The 19681-nt window shown below is 38.4% G+C and overlaps 3 protein-coding genes across 4 annotated transcripts; 2 read left to right on the top strand and 1 right to left on the bottom strand.

Moving 5' to 3' along the window:
* The first annotated feature begins 57 nt into the window (after nucleotides 1-57).
* chmp1b (charged multivesicular body protein 1B) lies at nucleotides 58-4356 on the top strand. Its single transcript, XM_005806646.3, has 8 exons — nucleotides 58-217; nucleotides 2080-2177; nucleotides 2256-2402; nucleotides 2487-2555; nucleotides 2640-2747; nucleotides 2828-2871; nucleotides 3452-3524; nucleotides 3676-4356. Exons 1-8 carry the CDS (start codon nucleotides 202-204, stop codon nucleotides 3718-3720), a joined length of 600 nt encoding a protein of 199 aa, XP_005806703.1. The 5' UTR covers nucleotides 58-201; the 3' UTR covers nucleotides 3721-4356.
* A 2331-nt stretch (nucleotides 4357-6687) lies between these two features.
* LOC102229095 (ras-related GTP-binding protein A) lies at nucleotides 6688-10432 on the top strand. Its single transcript, XM_005806645.2, has 10 exons — nucleotides 6688-6828; nucleotides 7102-7208; nucleotides 7285-7384; nucleotides 7495-7561; nucleotides 7653-7875; nucleotides 8707-8802; nucleotides 8885-9007; nucleotides 9504-9595; nucleotides 9673-9788; nucleotides 9912-10432. The coding sequence occupies exons 2-10, from the start codon at nucleotides 7182-7184 to the stop codon at nucleotides 10013-10015; spliced, it is 948 nt and encodes a 315-aa protein (XP_005806702.1). The 5' UTR covers nucleotides 6688-6828; nucleotides 7102-7181; the 3' UTR covers nucleotides 10016-10432.
* Nucleotides 10433-12799: 2367 nt separating this feature from the next.
* cnga2 (cyclic nucleotide gated channel alpha 2) lies at nucleotides 12800-18986 on the bottom strand. 2 transcript variants are annotated; one of them, XM_023341887.1, is made up of 8 exons: nucleotides 18840-18986; nucleotides 18288-18394; nucleotides 17221-17330; nucleotides 17023-17133; nucleotides 16516-16692; nucleotides 16187-16294; nucleotides 15959-16065; nucleotides 12800-15842 (listed from the first exon to the last, which is right to left on the bottom strand). In XM_023341887.1, exons 3-8 carry the CDS (start codon nucleotides 17319-17321, stop codon nucleotides 14350-14352), a joined length of 2097 nt encoding a protein of 698 aa, XP_023197655.1. In that variant the 5' UTR covers nucleotides 17322-17330; nucleotides 18288-18394; nucleotides 18840-18986; the 3' UTR covers nucleotides 12800-14349. The 2 variants fall into 2 exon arrangements, with proteins under 2 accessions (XP_023197655.1, XP_005806719.1); XM_005806662.2 differs by lacking the exon at nucleotides 18288-18394.
* Between the last annotated feature and the right edge of the window lie 695 nt (nucleotides 18987-19681).

Raw genomic sequence — 19681 nt, 5'->3', positions numbered from 1 at the left:
ACGTTTGAATGGAATACCTACACCACGTGACAGTGACGTAGTTGATATTTTGGTGAGACACCAGGAAGTGCGGAAGAGGGCTAACTCTACCGAAACAGAGGAGTGCCAACGTTCAACAACTTTTTTTATTTTTTTTGACCAGTTTATCTGTGGATTTTTCTCGAGAATTTTATTGTTGGGTCTCCGAAGAAGCCATTAAAGATGCCGAGTATGGAAAGTATCCTTTAAAAGCGGTGAAAGTGGAAGAGAAGTGCGGCGTAACGACAGAGAAGGCAGTGGCTAAAGCCTTCAACGCAACACGGTAGCTTCTTTAAAATATGAGATTTATTTATCACTGACATTTGAGACGTTACAGTGTGTATCAGTCATTACTGAAAGCTTAATAAAGTAGCCTATTTAATAAGTTGAACATTACTGAATTTCTTCAGGCGTCTGTAATCTTTGGCAGAGCTGCGTTTAAGGCCTCTGTGCTAACATCGGAAAACATAAAACTTGATACCGTACACCACAGCTGAATCATGTGGTTTCTATAGTTTTCCCTACAACAGTTTAAGTTGATACCTGTAGTATCCTTATATTTGTTTTATGTGGTAACCTCTATATTTTTGAGAACCACACAAAAGCCTGTAAATAGATAGTAAACTAGTTGTATAGTTTGGTAAACACAAACTTTGTTTGTGTTTATCAAAACGAAGCTATAAGCCAATTCTGTAGTCATCGAAAATGTGTGAAATTTAGGTCAAAATAATAACTTGGCTTATCGTTTGGATATAAACGACTTAGTGATTACCCAGTTACTAATCAGTTACTCAGAGATTCTTCCTAAACTGGCAGATAAGAATGTAATGGGGAAAGTCGGGATTTGTTGGTTTGTTCTCACTAAATTCAAACATAATCTTTGTTCTCATTCATTTTATTTAAAAAAAAAAGACGATAAAGCAGTTTTTCAGTTGGGAAATCACCTAATTGTGCTCTCTTGTGGACAGATTACGTAATGCTGTACAGTATGCAGAGCTGGATGATGTCATAGTGGATGCTGCAAAACAATGTAAAGATGCACTGATCAGAGATGTTTAACTTGACTTTCTTGATAAATTGAAACTTGTCCTGCCCTAGGAATAAAATAGATACATTAGACTTAAAATTAAGACAGAAAACACTTATTTTTAAAAAACTGTCCAAAGTTACATCACTAAAAAATCTACAAATACAATTAGAAAAGTCACTTTATGGGACAGAAAATTCATACAAGTTAATCTGTTCTTTAACAGACCTCAAAACTTTGCTTTACATCTCAAACTTATAATTTTTTCAGATCACAAGAAATTATGGCTTCACAGTATAATTTAAACATCCAATACGTGATAATAATAATTGCGCTGTTTTCTCCCCTTGCTTTACCATTGGAAGCAAATAATTGTTCATCTGAATAAGTAAGAGGAAAAAGCTCTTGTTTGCTGATCTGATTGTTTCAGCATTTATTAATTTATTTTAGCAACATTTGAACCTGAAGAAACCCTTTTGTTGTGGTTGATTATTTATATTATGTCGAAAAGCTAGCGTGACAAAGCTAGTTTCAATCTGCAATCTACAAATTCAGCAATATCCTCTGTCAAACAAGTCTGTTGCATAGCCTTGCAACTTAAACAGGATTTCAACATTATTTCAAAACAAAATAGTTGTCAGATTGACATTTAAGAATCTTATCTTTAAGAATCTTATCTGAAGACTTCCTCCCTGTTGTGGCAGCTTAAACAAATGAAATGACTGAACGAAAATACAGTTTTCTCTTAAGAAGCTTCTTATAACTTTTATTCTTTATGTGAATTGATTTTCAAACACCTCACTGATATCGAAAATATCCAACTTTGAGGTTTCTTTCTTCTTTGTTAACTTCCTCTCTGAGTTATGTTCTCAGTCCAACCTGTTTTAGCCTATTTTGGTCCTTTCAGTGATGGGACAAAATTAGAGATTTTAGATTCCAGTGGCCCAATCAGTGGTCAGGGCAATCAATAAAATAGATTTTTTTTCTGCTCGTCCTCCTGCTTTGTGTTGTTGTTCTTTAACTTTGTTTCTCAGAAAATCTCTTCAATCTAAAGTTTGCTGCCAAAGAGCTACAAAGAAATTCAAAGAAATGTGACAAAGAGGAAAAATTAGAGAAGGCAAAAGTCAAGAAGGTAAGCTGTGTTTCACTCATCAGGCCAGCTGTCAACGTCGGCTATTGAGAGCTTCATCAAAGTTTTTGTTGTCTTCAGGCCATCCAGAAGGGGAACATGGAAGTGGCGAGGATCCACGCAGAGAACGCCATCAGACAGAAGAATCAGTCTGTGAACTTCCTGAGGATGAGTGCCCGAGTCGACGCCGTGGCAGCGAGAGTCCAGACGGCGGTTACAATGAACCAGGTGCGCCGCACGCTGCTTCAGTTAACGTCTCCACATCCATGTGGCAAAAATAATGGCAGCTTTTTCTTTGGTTTTATCTCACAGGTCACAAAATCTATGGCCGGAGTGGTGAAAGGCATGGATGCCACTCTGAAGAGTATGAATCTCGAAAAGGTATCGCCAACTAAATGGTATATAGTCATGCATTTTAATGAAAGTAACATATTTTAAACTTTGGCGGTGCTTTTTTTGTTGTAGATTTCAGCTCTCATGGACAAATTTGAACATCAGTTTGAAACTCTGGACGTCCAGACTGCTCAGATGGAAGACACCATGAGCAGCACGACGACTCTCACAACACCACAGGTGACTTTCTCTGCTCGGCTTTTTCTCGCGGTCCGTTTAAGAACTGCTTGCAGGAATGTAATATGTAATGTGTGTTACAGAATCAAGTGGAGTCGTTGCTGCATGAAATGGCAGATGAAGCAGGGTAACCACTCATTCTAATATTATTTGTCGGATAAATGAAATCGCATTGTGTTCATTCATTTTTTCAGTGATATATTGTGTTTTGATGTTATTTGTGGATGTTTAGGTGAGTCTTATGAGTATAATTAAGCCTGTCGCAATAACAAATTCTGCTGGGCTATAAATTGTTCCAGAAGCTATTGCGATAAACGATAACATTGTTGTTTTGAAACTATTTTTAAGTACTATAATGGTAATGACATAATAATAATAATAATAATGCAAGAGCACATTCTAAAAGATCGATAAACTTTAAATTCTAACTTACACTGGAACTGGACGACATTTTAAATATCCAAAATAAATAAACAAAACAACAACTAAAATAGACTTTTAAGTTTTTGTAAACAAAAAAAGGGCTAGTTGAGACCAAAGCACCAAACTGAAGACTTTTATCATCTGTGTTTTGGTAGAAAGAGAGAAAAAAAGAGAAATGCCAATGGAAATAATTGAGTTTGTTTTAATTTATCATGAGATTAATTAATTTATTGATTATTATGACAGGCCTATATATGATGGTTAAGCTTTTGCTTTCTGTTCAGGTTGGACCTGAACATGGAACTCCCTCAAGGACAGACAGGATCTGTGGGTACCAGCGTAGCCTCTGCAGAGCAGGTATTCTGTCATGTTTGCTTGTTAAATCTAAACAATTAAGTGTTTGTTTTATAAGAAAACTAAATTATAATATGATTGTCACTTATAAATGTTAAGCTAAAAGTAAAATATGCTCTCATCTTTACTTCCTTAAACTGTTTCTTGCTCGCAGGACGAACTGTCTCAAAGGCTCGCCAAGCTCAGAGATCAGATGTAAAGAGCAGAAGCAGTGGAGCAGCACCAGAACAGTTCTGCACACCTGATAGACACTACCTGACTATAACGCCCTCTTCTAGACATTATGTCTGCTTTTCCCTCCTCTTTGCATATTCTGTCTGGCGAGAAGCAACTGTAAAGAGTAATTGTTCCCTTAAACTTACGGCGCTTGTTGATTTTTTTGATTTCCAGGTTCATACTAATAAAAACGAGATTAAAAATTGTAATTGGAAATTTTTTTATGAAATGAAAGATTTGATCTTTGTGGTAAAAAAAAAGATATTTATTCACACTTACAATATTGACAGTAATAAAATCAAAAGAAATTATTACCTTTTTATTTATCATTCATTTTCAGATAAGCTCTCAAGGTTTTGTATAATAGTACTTTTGTTTTCATTCAGGTGTGCATACTTGGGGCAGAATAGATGCATATTACATTTCAAGAACCATTGAAAGCTTTCTTCTTATTGGTGAACTGACTTTTTGTGTTGATTTATTCTATTTTCTTTATGATCAATATTTCCCGAAGGTTATGTTGTCTGTGTCCCTTTTCACCTTCGTCATTTACTCTCATTGTTTGGGAAGGGTTAAAAATAAGAGAATGAACAATAAAGTTTTATAATACCCATACAAATTGTCTGCATTTTCTTTTTAAATGCAGTTTTTGTTGATAATGCCCAGTTTGAAAATTACCTGCATAAAATCCATTTTCCATAACAATTCATGTGAGAAAATAATTTTTATCTTTTATATGCATTGTGAAAGACCACAATGTTTTTGGCATACTTTAAAAAAAAATAAATCAAACTCACTTTAGATGTAGTTTGACACCATATGGAAAAATATTTAATTCATTCATTGCAAATAGTTATTTAGCCAAAATCCAATGAACTCTGTAAAGAAAGTTTTATAGGTACATGTTCCTGGTGACATCACATAAGGGGATTGATCAGAGTTTGTTGTAATACATTAATTTGTGTTTTGCATGTGTTTTTCTCTTCTTATTCACAAGTTTCTAATCAAAATCAGCATTTAGTTGTGTCCTGTTTGGCTGCAGTCAAACGTTTGAGCTGTAAATTATTTGTAAATGTGCACAGAAACCAGTCAAAAACAGTCACACAATATAAGCATATTTGTACTATAAGCTCTGAAGACAATCACTGTCACTGTTCTTTTCAGAGTCAATCTCTGGCACAAGTATGTAAGACTGAACCTTTTTGTCTCTCAAATACTTCAGAGTTCTTCTTTTGTTATATTCACTGATGGCGACTGATTAACTCCATTCTGGCACCTCTTGTGATGTCCAGACCCAAATGCGCACTAACAGAACAGCTCTTCTTTTTTTCTTTAGACTGCTATTTATTTATCTAGACCTCTGAAGATGATGATGCAAAAAGGCATTTTATGTAAAATCAATAAAGTTATAGACAACCCTGACCATCTTCCTCATGAGTCTTACAAAAACAGTGTGTCTTTAGTCAACTGTCGCCTCCATCTACAATAAAGAGAAGAATTTGAATTAATATGAGTTACAACAACATTTAATTTCCCTTTGGGATCAATAAAGTATTTTTTTAAATTTAAAAACCTTGTGTTTGGCAAAATCCTGCTTTTGAAATCCATACTACATTGTCCAGCTGTGTTTTAATAGTCTATGTCTGTTTATGAAACAAAAAGAAACAGCTCTAGATATTATTTTTTAAGATCCGACACGCCCACTGTTATTGCCAGTTATAAACCACTTCTTTAGCATATTCCGACTCAACTAAACTCAGTTTTATCACAAGACAAACAAACTTTAAAGATTATATAGTACTAATTCAGTTTATGAGATAGTCATTGCTGTGGTCTTTTTCTCCTGAACGGTCAAACAGCGTACTGTAGATGTAGATGAGGCCATGTCCCATTTCTCATTATCATACAGAGAGTTTTTACACTCAGTGTAAAGTCCAAAGGCTTGAGCTTTGCTACTTTATTTATCTGGATTCTGCTTGTCTCTGTGTGTTGTACTGAAGTTTTATTCACACATTGTGCCAGATGTTTAGTAACTTATCAAATTCAGTGTAAAAAAAAAGAAATGTGGATGTTGAAGCCATTGAAGAATCGCGCTCAAAAAACCCTATTATGGAGATTCATCCCCAAAGGTCTACCTCTAACATCCATTGTGTCCTACAAAATCAATCTTATCCCCAGCTACAAACCATTTGAAAAAGCGCAATATATCAATTTGTCAATATTGTTCTTAAGTAATAATAATAATAATAATAATAATAATAATAATAAGACAGTAGACATTAGAGTAAAGGGTTAAATTCAAACCTTAACAAAGGGCAATAAATTAATTTTCTTGATATTAAAAAAGCACATTTTGTGATCAGAGATTAAAGTTAATTGCACCACATTTGTAGTTTTGTAGTGGAAATACTATGCAATAATTTCATAAAACACTGAAAAACTGACAAAACAAGTAATTTCGGTTAGATGTACGGTATGTTTAAAAGCATTTATCAGTTTATTATTTAGTAGCTTATTAAGAGCCAAATGTGGCTCCTCAGTGTCAAATTGAAGGCCTCACCAGTCCCCAAAGGTTTGACTATTTTAAGCTGTTCACTTCCCTCTAGTGGCTCCTGCGCGGAACTTTTGTTTTGTTTTTTCTTTTTGTCTTAATATTTTTTAGAATATTTTAACGAAGAACATTCGTTTCAAATGTGTGACATTTGTAGAAACCAGCATCGTTTGCGTATTTCCCCTTTTCTTTCGCCGTGCTAATCGTAAACTGTTAATCAAAATTAATTCTCCAGCATTTCAGTTATATTTACCTTTAACCGCTCTGACGCTCTGTGTGAGCATGATTTACCTAAAACGTATCGATAAAATCAATCCCATCACTTGGTAAAATAAATAAAAAACTGCCTGGAAGACAAAACTCGGGGCATTTAGCAAATCGATCATCATGTGACTTTTGCGTAAACAGGAAGCAGCTGATTTTTTTTTTTTTACTTCACCTTTCTCTCACTTAGTAATGAGTAGCTCTGTGTCCTCTAAAACAAATATAAACCGCTCTCTGAGTTTACCTGGACACCAGTAGCTGCTAAGTCATTTAGGAGTAAGTATAAAATACGACACAAAACTTTAACTAGGACAGCTTCGCTGCTCAGTTTGGTAGGCTAACGTTGTTAGCGTAGTTAGCATTAGCTAAAGTGATTCTTCGTAGCAGGACAAATCGGTTCATTTAACGTATTAGGCGAATTGTACTAATTTCTGTTTCGGATAGGATTTGAACTGTACATGTACACGCGTGTTTAGGATAATTAGTGGGTTTAACGATGTGGCTTTTGATGGGGGGCTGTAGTAACAGCTGGGTGAAACTGCTCCGCAGGAGAAGTGCTGCAGAAACGGACCGAAGTCATCTGAAGTGGAGCTCAGGAAAAATCTTCCCGACCGAATCTCATCAGGGGGATGTCAAGCTCAGCGATGAAGAAAAAGGTGAAGCTGGCCGTGTAGTTCTACATAGTTTTAGACTCCGTCTGCTGAAATATTGTGGTTTACCTCTTGTTGTCAGGTGTTACTGATGGGGAAGAGTGGGTCTGGAAAGACCAGCATGAGGTCAATCATCTTTGCCAACTACATAGCTCGGGACACACGTCGCCTCGGAGCTACAAGTACTAAACTGAACTTATTTAAAGATGAATCATGCCTGTTTGGTGTTTTGATCGTTTTTAATTAAAAAAACAACCTGCATTTTCTTTTTTTTTTTTTTTGTTAACTCTAGTTGATGTGGAGCACTCCCATGTTCGGTTTCTGGGCAATCTGGTTCTGAACTTGTGGGACTGCGGAGGGTAAGCCCTGCGTCATTATTCTGTGCAACATTAGACTTCATTTTTCCACAATTTCCACAATGATTTTTTAAAAAATCTTTTTATTCACCAGACAAGACACATTTATGGAGAACTATTTCACGAGTCAGAGGGACAACATTTTCAGAAATGTCGAGGTTCTCATTTATGTGTTTGACGTCGAGAGCCGTGAGCTGGAGAAGGACATGCACTACTACCAGTCGTGTCTGGAGGCCATTTTGCAGAACTCGCCTGATGCCAAAGTGTTCTGTCTGGTGCACAAAATGGACCTGGTCCAGGAAGACCAGAGAGATTTGGTGAGCATGAACCGCTGCCTTACAGGCGTTTGCTGCGTCAACAGTACTTTCTGTCAGTCAAGTGTAACAAGGTTAAAAACAACCATTTACTTGGAAGAGCAGAAACATTGAAGTGACCTAAACAGACTAATAGAACAGGTGGTTTGTGGTAATAAAGAATGACAAATTAAATAAAACACGAGGTGCTACAATTGAAATATCATCATAATCTATAAGCGACAATAACTGTAAGCTGCCACTCCAAACCAGGCTGAATAGATGTGACAATATTTTACGTTTTATTTATCAGTCTTCGTGAAAACTGATAAATATTATGTATATTGAGATGACCTTAAAACCAATTCAGTTCAGTTTATTTGTAGAACGCCAATTCGCAATAAATGTCTTCTCGAGGCACGTTACAAAAAATAATTCCAATTCAGTAACATGTTGCCATTGAGCCTCGTTATCAAACAGCTCATTAAGCTCAGTTAATTATTCTAAATTGTTAAAAGTTTCTGTCCCAGTAAAGATATAAACTCCCCTTTACCAGGAAGCAACCTCTAGAACCGTTCTCAGTACAAGCAGCCATCTGAGGGTTTGAGAAGACAGAGCAGACACACAAAACGAAACGGATGAACAGCACTCTGGCAAAATTATTATTATTTTAATTATTAATGTGGTTTGTGAAACTAAAGATTGAATCAAATATGACTTTGAAGTGTTAAAGAGAAGTATTCCCGCACCACTCCCATATGTCACCACTGGGATGGCGTGTTGTCATTTGCAGTCTTTTATGTTTCTGCTCTGTTCCTTGGTTTTTGTGATGCAACTTCCTTTTTGCTTTTACAGATCTTTAAGGAGCGTGAAGAAGACCTGAAGCGGCTGTCTAGACCTTTGGCTTGCACGTGCTTCAGGACATCAATCTGGGATGAAACATTGTACAAGGTGAGTTAACTTGATTGAATGCTTCTCCCCCCCCCTCCCATTATATTCACTGATAAAGTCCCTCGTTAAAATGTCTCTGCAGGCCTGGTCCAGCATAGTTTATCAACTCATCCCAAACGTCCAGCAGCTAGAGACGAACCTGAGAAATTTTGCACAGATCATAGAAGCAGATGAAGTCCTTCTGTTTGAGAGAGCCACTTTCCTGGTGAGAGCGACCTTTGACTTCTGTCTCACTGCAAAAACACAAAATCTTACCAAGCATTTTTAGCCTTGTTTGCTGTGCAAATATCTTATTACACTTGAAATAAGTGAAGACAAACTTACAAGTATCTTTTCACCAAGATACAGGAGCTTGTATTAAGTAAATAATTACTTAATGTTGGTTAAAAAGCAGCTGTTCCATTGGCAGATAAATTTACTTATAACAAGACAATCTTCCCATATTATAAGTGAAATAATCTGACTATGGAACAAGTACTTTTTCACCAGTATTAAGGAGTTATTTACTTGAAACAAGCTCCTGGATCTTGCCAATAAGTTACTTTTAAATTAGTTTAGTCTTAATTCAAGTTTACTGAGATATTTGCACTGGAAATGAGACTAAAAATCCTTGGTAAGATTGTGTGTTTTTTTTCAGTAGCCTAGATTTGGATCAGGGAATTTAAAGCATGTCAATGTACGCGTGCGGTTTGCCCATGTAGGTAATCTCCCACTATCAGTGCAAAGAGCAGCGTGACGCTCACAGGTTTGAGAAGATCAGTAACATCATCAAACAGTTCAAGCTCAGCTGTAGGTAAGTTCACGTCGCGCGTGCTGAACGTCATCTGTCGATTTTTCTCATATTTAATCGTTTCGTCCATCTTGTTTCAGTAAACTCGCAGCTTCTTTCCAAAGCATGGAAGTTAGAAACTCCAACTTTGCGGCCTTTATCGACGTCTTCACCTCCAACACTTACGTCATGGTGATCATGTCAGACCCCTCTATTCGTAAGTACATCAATGTTGGTGGTTACGGTATAAGATGTGAAAACGTTTTGCAATATTCATACCACCCAAAGTCTCTTTAAAATATAGTATTATCTTTTTTTTTTTTCCCTGCTTGTTTTTCAGCGTCTGCAGCGACGCTCATCAACATCCGAAACGCGAGGAAACACTTTGAGAAGTTGGAGCGTGTGGACGGACCCAAGCACAGCCTGCACATGCGGATGCGTTAGCCCACACTTGATTCCCAGCGGATACTTTCAACCAATCAATGCAGAGAGCGCAGATAGCATGTTGCAGCCTCGAAAGCTCTTATAGATATAAACAGCCCGACATCATTTCTGCTCTATCTTTACATTCAATCAGCAGTCATTCTGGGAGAATCGTAGTTTTTTTGGGTTTTTTTTTTGTCTAATTTCTAGAGGGATCAGAAGTATCTTGAACAGTGGTGACGCTCTGATTAAATATTTATGCTTAGTTGACACATGAAGCAGTTAAAAACGTGTGTTTACCATGAAGGCCTTTCTTTTCTCACTTTGTTGTATGAATTGGATTTATATAGTCAGTGCAGTGTGTCCCAGTGACACTTTGATTTTCCAACTGCGATTTTTAAATGGTCACAAAAAATATAGTTATATTTAGAAACCTAATTTTGTGTGTGTGTGTTTTTTTTTTTTTTTGTATTTATTCAGATTTAAAAAAAACAAAACAAACGGTATCCATTCAGAGTCCACTAAGCACCCTGGACCAGTTGTCTGGTACATGTGATACGCTGCACCTGCCAAGTGGGTCGACAGAAGTGTTGGGGCAGATGGAGCAGCCATTTAAAGGCACAGAACACTAATAACGTACATTTACTCAAAAGCTTTGCTGTGGATTTCCTGGAAAACGCTAGATAAGCTGTTTCTTTGTTTTGAAAGTATTTCTTGGTTGCATTAAAAAAAATTATAAAGGTAAAATTTGGCCAAACATTATTCCACACTGCCTTATATGTATGTTTTAATTAGCCCGTGGTTAGACATTGCTTGATGATATAGATTTAGCTGAGCAGCTGTTCTCCTCTCAAAAGGAAACTGATACCCATGCTGGAGAGGACTGTAAGGGGATAGCTAAGTATTTTCAGGACACCGTTTTGTGTGTGTGCATTAAATAATGAAGAAATCACAGTTAACTAGAACAGTCTGGATGATCAATGAGGCTTTCATGATAAACTTAGTAAGAGTTGCTGCAATCTAATCAGAAGATCTATGTTTATTTAAAAAAAAGATCTTCCTGGAGGCTTAAATGACTCTGAAAGGAATATAGTTGTTTGCTTCTTCCCTTTTACTTATGGTACATCAGTTTGGTCTGTGTGTGCATGGATACGCTGAACCCACTGTTCTTAAACTGGTACTGGTACCGCTGCTGGTACTTTACTTCCTTTTAATGGTAAAATAATGGTGTGCAGATGAAGCTTTACAAGACTTTAATAGCTTTTTTTCTGTGGATTGCACCAAAGTGTCAAAGCATGTTAAACTCAATCGCCACCTAGTGGTTTCTGGAAGTATTGCAGCATTCACACCAAACGCTTTGAAGCGTCCCGTTTTAAAGATGAGCACGACATGATGTGCTCCCACAGCCAAAAAGTTGGGTCGTTCGGCCACATTCATCTTTAATTCAGAAACTAAAGATGAATTCAGCCCATTCAGTTTTACGTTTGGGGTGAGGAAAACACAAGGGTGGCAGTGAACCAGGAAAACAGGATTTAGATCTTGAATGGGAATAAAATGATCAGCGGTATGAAATCCCTTAATGGTACTTTTCAGTAGCACTATAAGCTAATTTCACACCAGGAACACAATCACAAAATGTGTGTGAGATGGTTTGATTAGCTACAAAGCATTAGAAGTACAAACTTTCCCCTTTTTTTCTCTATTGGAAAGCCACCAGACTGACCTCCTGGGGACAGATATATATATATATATATATATATATATATATATATATATATATATATATATATTTTATTCCAAATGTGATTTGAAAATATTAACTTCTAAAAACTCAACACATAATTAAATCCCATCGTTAAACCTGTCATGCTAGGTAAAACATTTTCTCTTTACCTTATAAAGAAAAGAAAAAAAGACCTTCCCAAACATAATCCGTTTTTAATTATTATTTTTGGTTCAGTGCGACTGGTAAGTTTGACTCAGGTTTGCCATTTTACACTTTCATAGTTTTACAGTTCGAAATCATTCATTCTCCTGCCAGATGAAAATTTAAAGTAAAATTTTTTTCTCTAACATTTTTCTTCTGACTGAAAGTAATATTAAAGTTTTGCACTTAAACACCTCTTGGTTGAGTCAAAAATAATTTTAACATTTAATCTGCCGGAGTTTGGTCCTAACGATATTAAATGTCGCATTTTTTTAAAAAGAAAGATACTGATTAAAAATTTTATTGTGTAATTTTAGAATTACTGCAGTTGTTGCTGCAGCAACCTTAACACAAATTGATGAAAGGACACTTGCAGTTCTCCTCACCAGTTACGGTCCTCGCCTGTTGGGCGCCCTGGGCAAACCACCTCAATTAAAGAGAAATTTGAGTATTTTAATGTAGAAATAGATTATATGAAATGGTAGTAAATTGGGACCAATTGTTTATTAAAATATGCGCGAAAGACAGTCTGTGCTATAAAACCAAAAACACAGCCTTACAAAATAAATGTAATTAAAACAAGCCAGAAAAATCCAGAACAAATCTGGTAATTCACAAGAACATGCAGGCTACAGGCTGTTGGAATGACGTTAACAGCTTTACTAAACAGAAAGAACGGATTGTTTATTTTTAATTTTATCCTGACCCCTCCTAGGTTGCTGTGGAGCTGAATAAAAACATTATTTACTTCCCTCTGAAACGTCACGTCGGACCCTTCAAAGAAGTGCAGCATCTTGACAACCTTAATGCAAAAAAAAAAAAGAGAACCTTTTAAAGTTTATTCATAAAAACAACAAATGTTGAACAGTGGTGGAGATACACACAAGGAAAGCAAATCATGAACAAAAAAATCCTTTGCACATTGCTCTACATTGTTATCATCATCATAGTTCTTCATCTTAAATGTCTATTGATTGGTTGCCCATGATGCAAATATTTAAGAATTTAGAAACCTTTTTTTTTTTACCATTCTGTAGCTGAGTGAAGATTGGTTCAAGATGCTTGATATAATCAGTGCCTTTCTGGCAGGATATGAATTCGACAGCTCCTGCCTCTTTATTGTTACCAGCTCTCTTCAGCTCTGCTGCTGTGAGGCATTGTTCCAGCTCCTCTTATCAACACTGTTCATGTGTGTCCAGGAATGCAAAGGCTGAAAAACTGGAAAATCCCCGGCCTTTTACTTCAAAGTGTAACTTTCCTCAAATAAATGGGTGGACGTCAGTACAGGACCTCGCTAATTTTTGTTGGGCTAGAAGGTAGAACACAAAGCTTTTGCAAATAATCAATATTGAGTGTCTGAAGATGAATCTATTTCTGTCTGTCTGAAGATTAATTTCTTTTCTTTTTTTTAAAGGAAGTCTGTTTTTTTTCAGCAAAAAGTTTTCATGGCACAAACTTTGTAAATGTAACATTTAGGGAACAGTCAAAAACATGGATACAGATTTACAAAACATCACAAAGGTATTAATAAACCTTTTTTATATGTTACAGTCCCAAACGTCAATGTATTTAAAAAGAAATTTATAAAAGTACACTTTTCAGCTCTTCATTGTAAAGAATTTCCTTCTGCTCCACAATCATCCCTCCCTTTGTGTTGGTCTGTGGCATAAATTTCCTTTAAAAGGGCATTTTGTGATTGTAATTGTAAATGTGAAAAAGCTGAATGCTATATAGCACCTTAGAAAGGGGGGCACTGGAAACAAATTGTTTGTGTGTGACAACTAATCACCATGCACGATCTCCTTAGACCTTTGGTTCCCTGGAGAAGCAGCAGGAGCTCATTTGAAGAGTACCAAAGCATAATAGATGACATGTAGAGGGAACTGAATGTCTCTGTTGATGCAAACAAACATGATATTCATAGGTGATCCAAAGGAAGATATAAAGAAATCCCAGAGTATCTTGTACTTGTTTATATACTCTGAAACATTTATTTAGCTTGAACAGGTTAGAAACTTGAAGTCAACCTTTGAATTCAGCTCTTGGCCGTTCATTTATACAATAACTCAAAGTTAGCTGGGTTCTGGTGTTGTTTATTTTGTTTTCATGTTGATTGAAATGCAGATATTTCTTTAACTTATAAACTGCAAGAAAACAGAAAAAGGGCAATGGTGTATGAAGATGTTCCGGCTGCCTCCAGCAGAGCAGAAACATGCATTTTAGCTTAATTGGCCACTTTCGATTACCCTGCTGGGTGTACATGCATGGCTATTTCCCCGATGTGTCTCTATGCTGCCCTGTGATGGACTGGTGACCTATCCAGGACGTACTCCGCCTTCAAGCCATTGACCCCTGGAGACAGGCTCCATCCTCCATGATTCCTCCAGTGAGTGGATGAATGAATGGCTGAAGTCTGATGTTGAAAGTGTCAGTGTTGTACTGTTTGGCTGTTTCTGTCCTGACTCTGAACATCGTTTTTATGTGGTGACCCATTTGTACTGCCAAAACCACCGGGGTCACTTCCACTTGCCATTTGTGTGCTGGCATCCATGTCATTGTTTGCCTCTGCGCCGCAGTCAGTTTGGTTCAGGTGCCGCTCCAGCAGAGTGATTCGCTGCTTTAGCCGCTGCTGAGTGTCTGTGTACTCAGTCAGCAGACGGGCAAAACGAGTCTGTAGGGTGTCCAGAGAGGACTCCAGTCTCTCCACCTTCTCCTCTGTGTCCTCCTTCTGTAGCCCACCCTTCTCCGCATTCTCGTCAAGAAGCCCTTCCTTCTTAAGAATCTCCCTACCCCTGTCCTCTAGCACCGTTTTAGCGTCTGGATACTCGGTCACTGCCTCCATTAGGTCGTCCTTGGAGAGGCAGAAGAGGTCAGAGTATCCCAAGCTTCGGATGTTGGCTGTGCGGCGATTCCCCATTTTACTACCCCTTATGTTCAAAATGCTGATCTCCCCAAAGCAGCTTCCAGCAGTGAGGAGAGCATACTGCGTGACCCCATCGTCAGCTACTACTGCCAGCTTCCCCTCTTTAATGATATACATCTCCTTACCAATGTCTCCTTTCCTGCAGATGTAGTCTCCTGGACTAAAAACCTGCGGACGTAGTTTGAGCACAAGCTCCACGAGCAGTCCGGCCTCACAGTCTTGAAAAATGCGTACTTTCTTTAGCGTCTCAAGGTGTACGTTGATGGCAATCTCAGCGCGCAGTTTGTTGGGTAGGTTCTTCAGCACCTCCTGCTCGTCTACGGCTTTTTGGTTGGTCCACAGGTAGTCGAACCACTTGATGACACGCGTCTCCAGTTCTCTGCTGACCTTGCGGAAGTGCATGTAGTGTTTGATGGCGTCGATTCGAGCCTGAAACTCGGCCCGGGTGGCGTTCATGTTAGCTATCATGGAGCCTACATTTCCCACAATTGTTGCAAAGATCAGCACTCCAACAAGGAAGTCGAAGACCACAAACAAGTACTCCTCATCTTGCACTGGTGGAGGCATTTCTCCAATGGTGGTAAGAGTGAGGGTCGACCAGTACAAACAGTAGACATAGCTTCTTGTTAAGGACGAGTACTCCGGTTGAGAGATGTTTGGAAAGACCCATGTGTCTGAACCAAACCCCAAAGACTTGGATATAGCGTAGTAGATGCAGGCATTCCAGTGAATGATGACCAGGATGTAGAGCACCAAGTTGCAGATCCGGAAGATGTTGGGGTAGTTGGTGCGTGTTTCTGTCCGGTCAAAGAATTCAAACATGCGAGAGAAGCGCAGCAGGCGATTGAATCGGAGCTGAGGAGTGTGGATGCCAGTGTAAATGTACACTAGATCAGTGGGCAGGATGGACACCACGTCCAGCTTGAACTGTAACGTTCGGATGTAGCTGTCTCTTAGCTTGGCGTGGTCCTTCACCAGGAGGCCTTGTTCCAGAAAACCTTAAACACCATAGACAGAGAGGAAATTTAGTTAGACAGCTTTAACAAATATGTAAAAAAAAAAGATACCTACCAAAGCTTTAGGCTGTAAGAAGGTGTGTTTTTTAATGGATTACCTGTCCGTAGACGCACAAAACTGTCCAGTATGTACACAGCATCGGAGATGTAATCCAGCACCAGCCAGCAGATGTAAATGCTCACCTGCAGTTTGTCAAAGCATGCCCTGGGAACATAAAAAGGTTCAAATGATTTAGTTCTCTAATCAAAGGGGTGGCTTGTACAGATCACTGCATTTATTATCCATCTGCAGAGCTGGAGGTGACCGACTGTGGGAATTATAATACCTTGCAATCACAAGGAACCAATTGTAGAGGACAGCAATAGCAATGACAAACAGCCAACGGTAGTAGGCGTCATCAGATGGTGAGACAACGAACAATTCCCACCTCTTCCTGGAAGTATGAGGAGCAGACAAATGATACATTAGTTACTATAAATCCCCATGGAAATTTCTCTCAGTAAAGTTATTTTGTTTTATAATGTAGCGTTGACTAACAGAACACCGTTTTACGAAGCAGTAAAATTGAGTTAAAATCTTAAAACAACACAATAGATAGAATAGAGTGTCTTCTGACCTAATTAGAAATTTCAACCCTAACACAGTCAGGAATACCTTAAGATCCCTTTGGCATTGTTTCCATTGGCATCTGGTTGGGTGATGCTGTTGCGACTGGGGGCTATTCTCAGCTCAGGGCCGCGAAAGCGTTCCAGGAAGGAGTCTGGCCGCTCCTCCTCCTCCACCAGGCTCCTGTGTGCCCATTCCCTCAGCCTCACCACCAGTTTCACCAGTCTAAGACATGTGCAAAGCATAAAATCCCCGTTAAGCTTCACATTTGCTTATATCAAATGTAAATAACACAGAAATCGTCATTCGTGTGAAACCTTATCCCAGAGAACCACACTAGATCACGCTAGAAACTAAATGGATTTGCAGAGTGAAGCAACAAATAATCTCTGCTAGAGAAACGTTTGATAAATTGTGGCAGTATTACAACAATTTGACTCATCTGTCAGGCATGTTGATGTAGGTGCCAAACAATGCTGCTGATGTTCATATCTAACAATTCAGAAACTCTGGTAAAAATGCTAAAATGTAATTGCTGCGACGCTACAGTTTCACCTTGAAATGGCCCCATTCCTCTGAAAGGAATTCGCCGAACTGCGTCCGTCAGGGTCAAGAGCGGCGACTCGTTGTAGCTCTGATGACGTGTCATCGCAGACCGATGGCACCCTGGGACAAAAACAACAAAATAGAAAAGAAAAACTCTCGTTATTATTCGTTTCATGCACTGCTTTTATAAAACTGACTTTTTCTTACCTGCTGAGTTTACTTTCAGCCCTCTCGAGCTCTTCCTCCAAAGTTGTCTTCACTGACAGGTTGTGGGGCGACCGGTCTCTCTCTGGCACCTGGCCCGTCATCCTCAGGTTCTGTCATGGAGGACAAACAGCAGTGTTGAAGTCTCACTTGTTGCCATTCAGCCCATGCTGTCATTAGGAGTGTTCCCTGTTTCTCTGCAGAGCTGTTGCGGCAGAGGAAAGTGTTTATGGTGCAGAATGTCAGTTTATAGTCAGGGGATGTTGGCCAACTGAGACCGTCTGCAGTCCCCAACCAGCATCCGTCAGGTGATGGCTCGGTTGCCGTGGTGAGGGAAGCATATACAAAACAGGAACTGAGCAATTTACAACTCGACTCTGTGTTGGTCTGATGGGAAAAATGTGCTGCCTAAGATTTTTTTTTTTATTGCTGTTTTGCATTCTATTCTTATTTTACGCTTCCTGGAACAAAAGACTTGTGGAAAAACCATTAGCTCCTTTAATCAGGACAGAAGAGCTTTCTGGTTTTTTCTGTAGAACATTTTATTACCTTCGGTAGAACTGCATGAAAAAAGCAGAAGACCTTCATTGTGCTATATTTTAATAGATTTTTTTTATTAATACAACAAAAACTACAGATAGTACAAATATTTACTTATGTAATTATTACCTCTTTTACTTGATATTAATAAAAAAATCCATTTTAAATATATATTTAACTATTTCATATTTTCTCTGAAGATGTCAATTTTAATGATCTATTCTATTAGATTCATAATTGTTTTGTTTATTTAGTATTTAAATGTATTATGCTATTACAATTTATTCAATTTCAAACAACTTTTAATAGAATATATCTCGTGGACTTCTGATATTTATCTCATGAATCATATTTAAATGTTACTTAAAGCAGATTCTTCTTTTGACTTGGGCATTTTCACTGTTGCAACTTGTTGCCAACAACATTTGTCTCAGAAAACAAACGTGTTGCACCAGCAGTCCGTCTGCTGGGTTCAATGAACTGACAAGTTTGATCTATGAGGAAAAAAGAATAAAAGTCGTGAACCGAACCTTTCGGAGAGTTTAGGTGAAATTTCCCCAAGCCTCTCCACCAGCCCCTGCGGAAGCACTTTATTCCCCGTACCAGTTACATGTGTGGCCCGTAACGCATCTCCACCCTGCGGCACAGACAGACGGGGATCTGTTTAGACAACTGTTACCGCTGTGTGACTAATTGGTAGATCATTAACGAAAACACGGCTTCGGTCAGACTGAACCGCTCCAGCTGAGCGAGCCAATCAGCAGCTCTCCCTCCGGACCCTCATCACTCAGGAAACCAGCATGCTGAGTGCGCGCGCAAACTCCGGCTCATTTGTATCATTACATCACAGGGGCAGCCGGGTCGAACCGCCGGAAGTTACCACTCAACCAAGCTCAGCTTTTAAAATAACTAATTGCTGCTCGTGAATAGAAACTTCTTGAAGTGGCTCGAATATTTCCTTTTCGTGAAGCTGGAGATAAATCCGGATTAATTTAGACATTTTGTCTTCGGTAGAACTTCACCATCTTCATACACTGCAAAGCAGTTACACACACACACACACACACACCCTCCTACCTTACCTTAGGTTTCCTTTAGTTACCTGAAGACCCCGTCACCCAGAGCAAAGCGCCTCCGACAGATACATCCTCAAAGCTGCGAGCGAATGAAAACACTTCTAAAACACAGCCGGAAGTGTTATTTTTGAAATACAGTAGTTCTCTGTGAGGCTTTGAAAGGTGTACCAGTCAGAGGTGTGAGCACGTGGCTGCACTCGTCCTCCAATGAGAGCACACAGGTAGGTTAGGGGGTAAAGGCGGGGTGGGGCTTCCAGAGCCCACACGTCAGCTCTGGATGCGAGAAATCTTTGGGGAAATATACATTTTCAATAAATCTGGATCTGTTCTTGTCATGTTAGTAGAAAAACAAATACACACACAAAAATCCAAGTAATGCAAATGTATTTTTTATTTATTTTTTTGCAAAAATACCTATTCCTTTTTACTTTTTTCCTTATAGAATTGTTTGCTCAAGGTGTTTAAGTGCATGGCTAGACTAAAACCACAATTCTCTAACGGAACAAACCACCTGAATTGTAAAACATGGTGGTGGCAGCGTCATGCTGTAGGGATGCTTTTCTTCAGCAGCAGCAGAGAACCTGGTCAGAGTAGATAAAGTAGGATGGATGGAGCTGACTGGCCCTACAATGGAATGGTTCAGATCAGAGTAAAGTGATGAGTTGAAATGGCCTAGTTCAAGTTCAGAGTTAAATGAAGCTAAGAATCCATAGAAAGACTTGAAAAATATTATCCATTAACATTCTCTATGCGTTCTGCCTTTACTGGATCTATTTTACCAAGAACAATGGGAAAAGTGCCTGGATGTGAAAAGCTAATTAAATATCTAATAAATCCTAATAAAAAAT

This window comes from Xiphophorus maculatus, chromosome 11 (genome assembly GCF_002775205.1).
Source record: "Xiphophorus maculatus strain JP 163 A chromosome 11, X_maculatus-5.0-male, whole genome shotgun sequence".
NCBI lineage: Eukaryota > Metazoa > Chordata > Actinopteri > Cyprinodontiformes > Poeciliidae > Xiphophorus > Xiphophorus maculatus.
Note: the sequence above shows the minus strand (reverse complement) of the source record. Positions and strands in the feature narration are given on the sequence as shown.

Coding starts and splice junctions, on each gene's coding strand:
- chmp1b (XM_005806646.3), top strand. Junction 2,748..2,827: donor CGACTCTCACAACACCACAG/GTGACTTTCTCT, acceptor TGTGTGTTACAG/AATCAAGTGGAGTCGTTGCT. Junction 3,525..3,675: donor GCGTAGCCTCTGCAGAGCAG/GTATTCTGTCAT, acceptor TCTTGCTCGCAG/GACGAACTGTCTCAAAGGCT.
- LOC102229095 (XM_005806645.2), top strand. CDS start 7,182: ATGTCAAGCTCAGCGATGAAGAAAAAG. Junction 9,008..9,503: donor TTGAGAGAGCCACTTTCCTG/GTGAGAGCGACC, acceptor TTGCCCATGTAG/GTAATCTCCCACTATCAGTG. Junction 9,596..9,672: donor CAGTTCAAGCTCAGCTGTAG/GTAAGTTCACGT, acceptor ATCTTGTTTCAG/TAAACTCGCAGCTTCTTTCC.
- cnga2 (XM_023341887.1), bottom strand. CDS start 17,321: ATGACGGGCCAGGTGCCAGAGAGAGACCGGTCGCCCCACAACCTGTCA. Junction 17,134..17,220: donor GCTGAAAGTAAACTCAGCAG/GTAAGAAAAAGT, acceptor TTTTTGTCCCAG/GGTGCCATCGGTCTGCGATG. Junction 15,843..15,958: donor TTTTGTGCGTCTACGGACAG/GTAATCCATTAA, acceptor ATGGTGTTTAAG/GTTTTCTGGAACAAGGCCTC.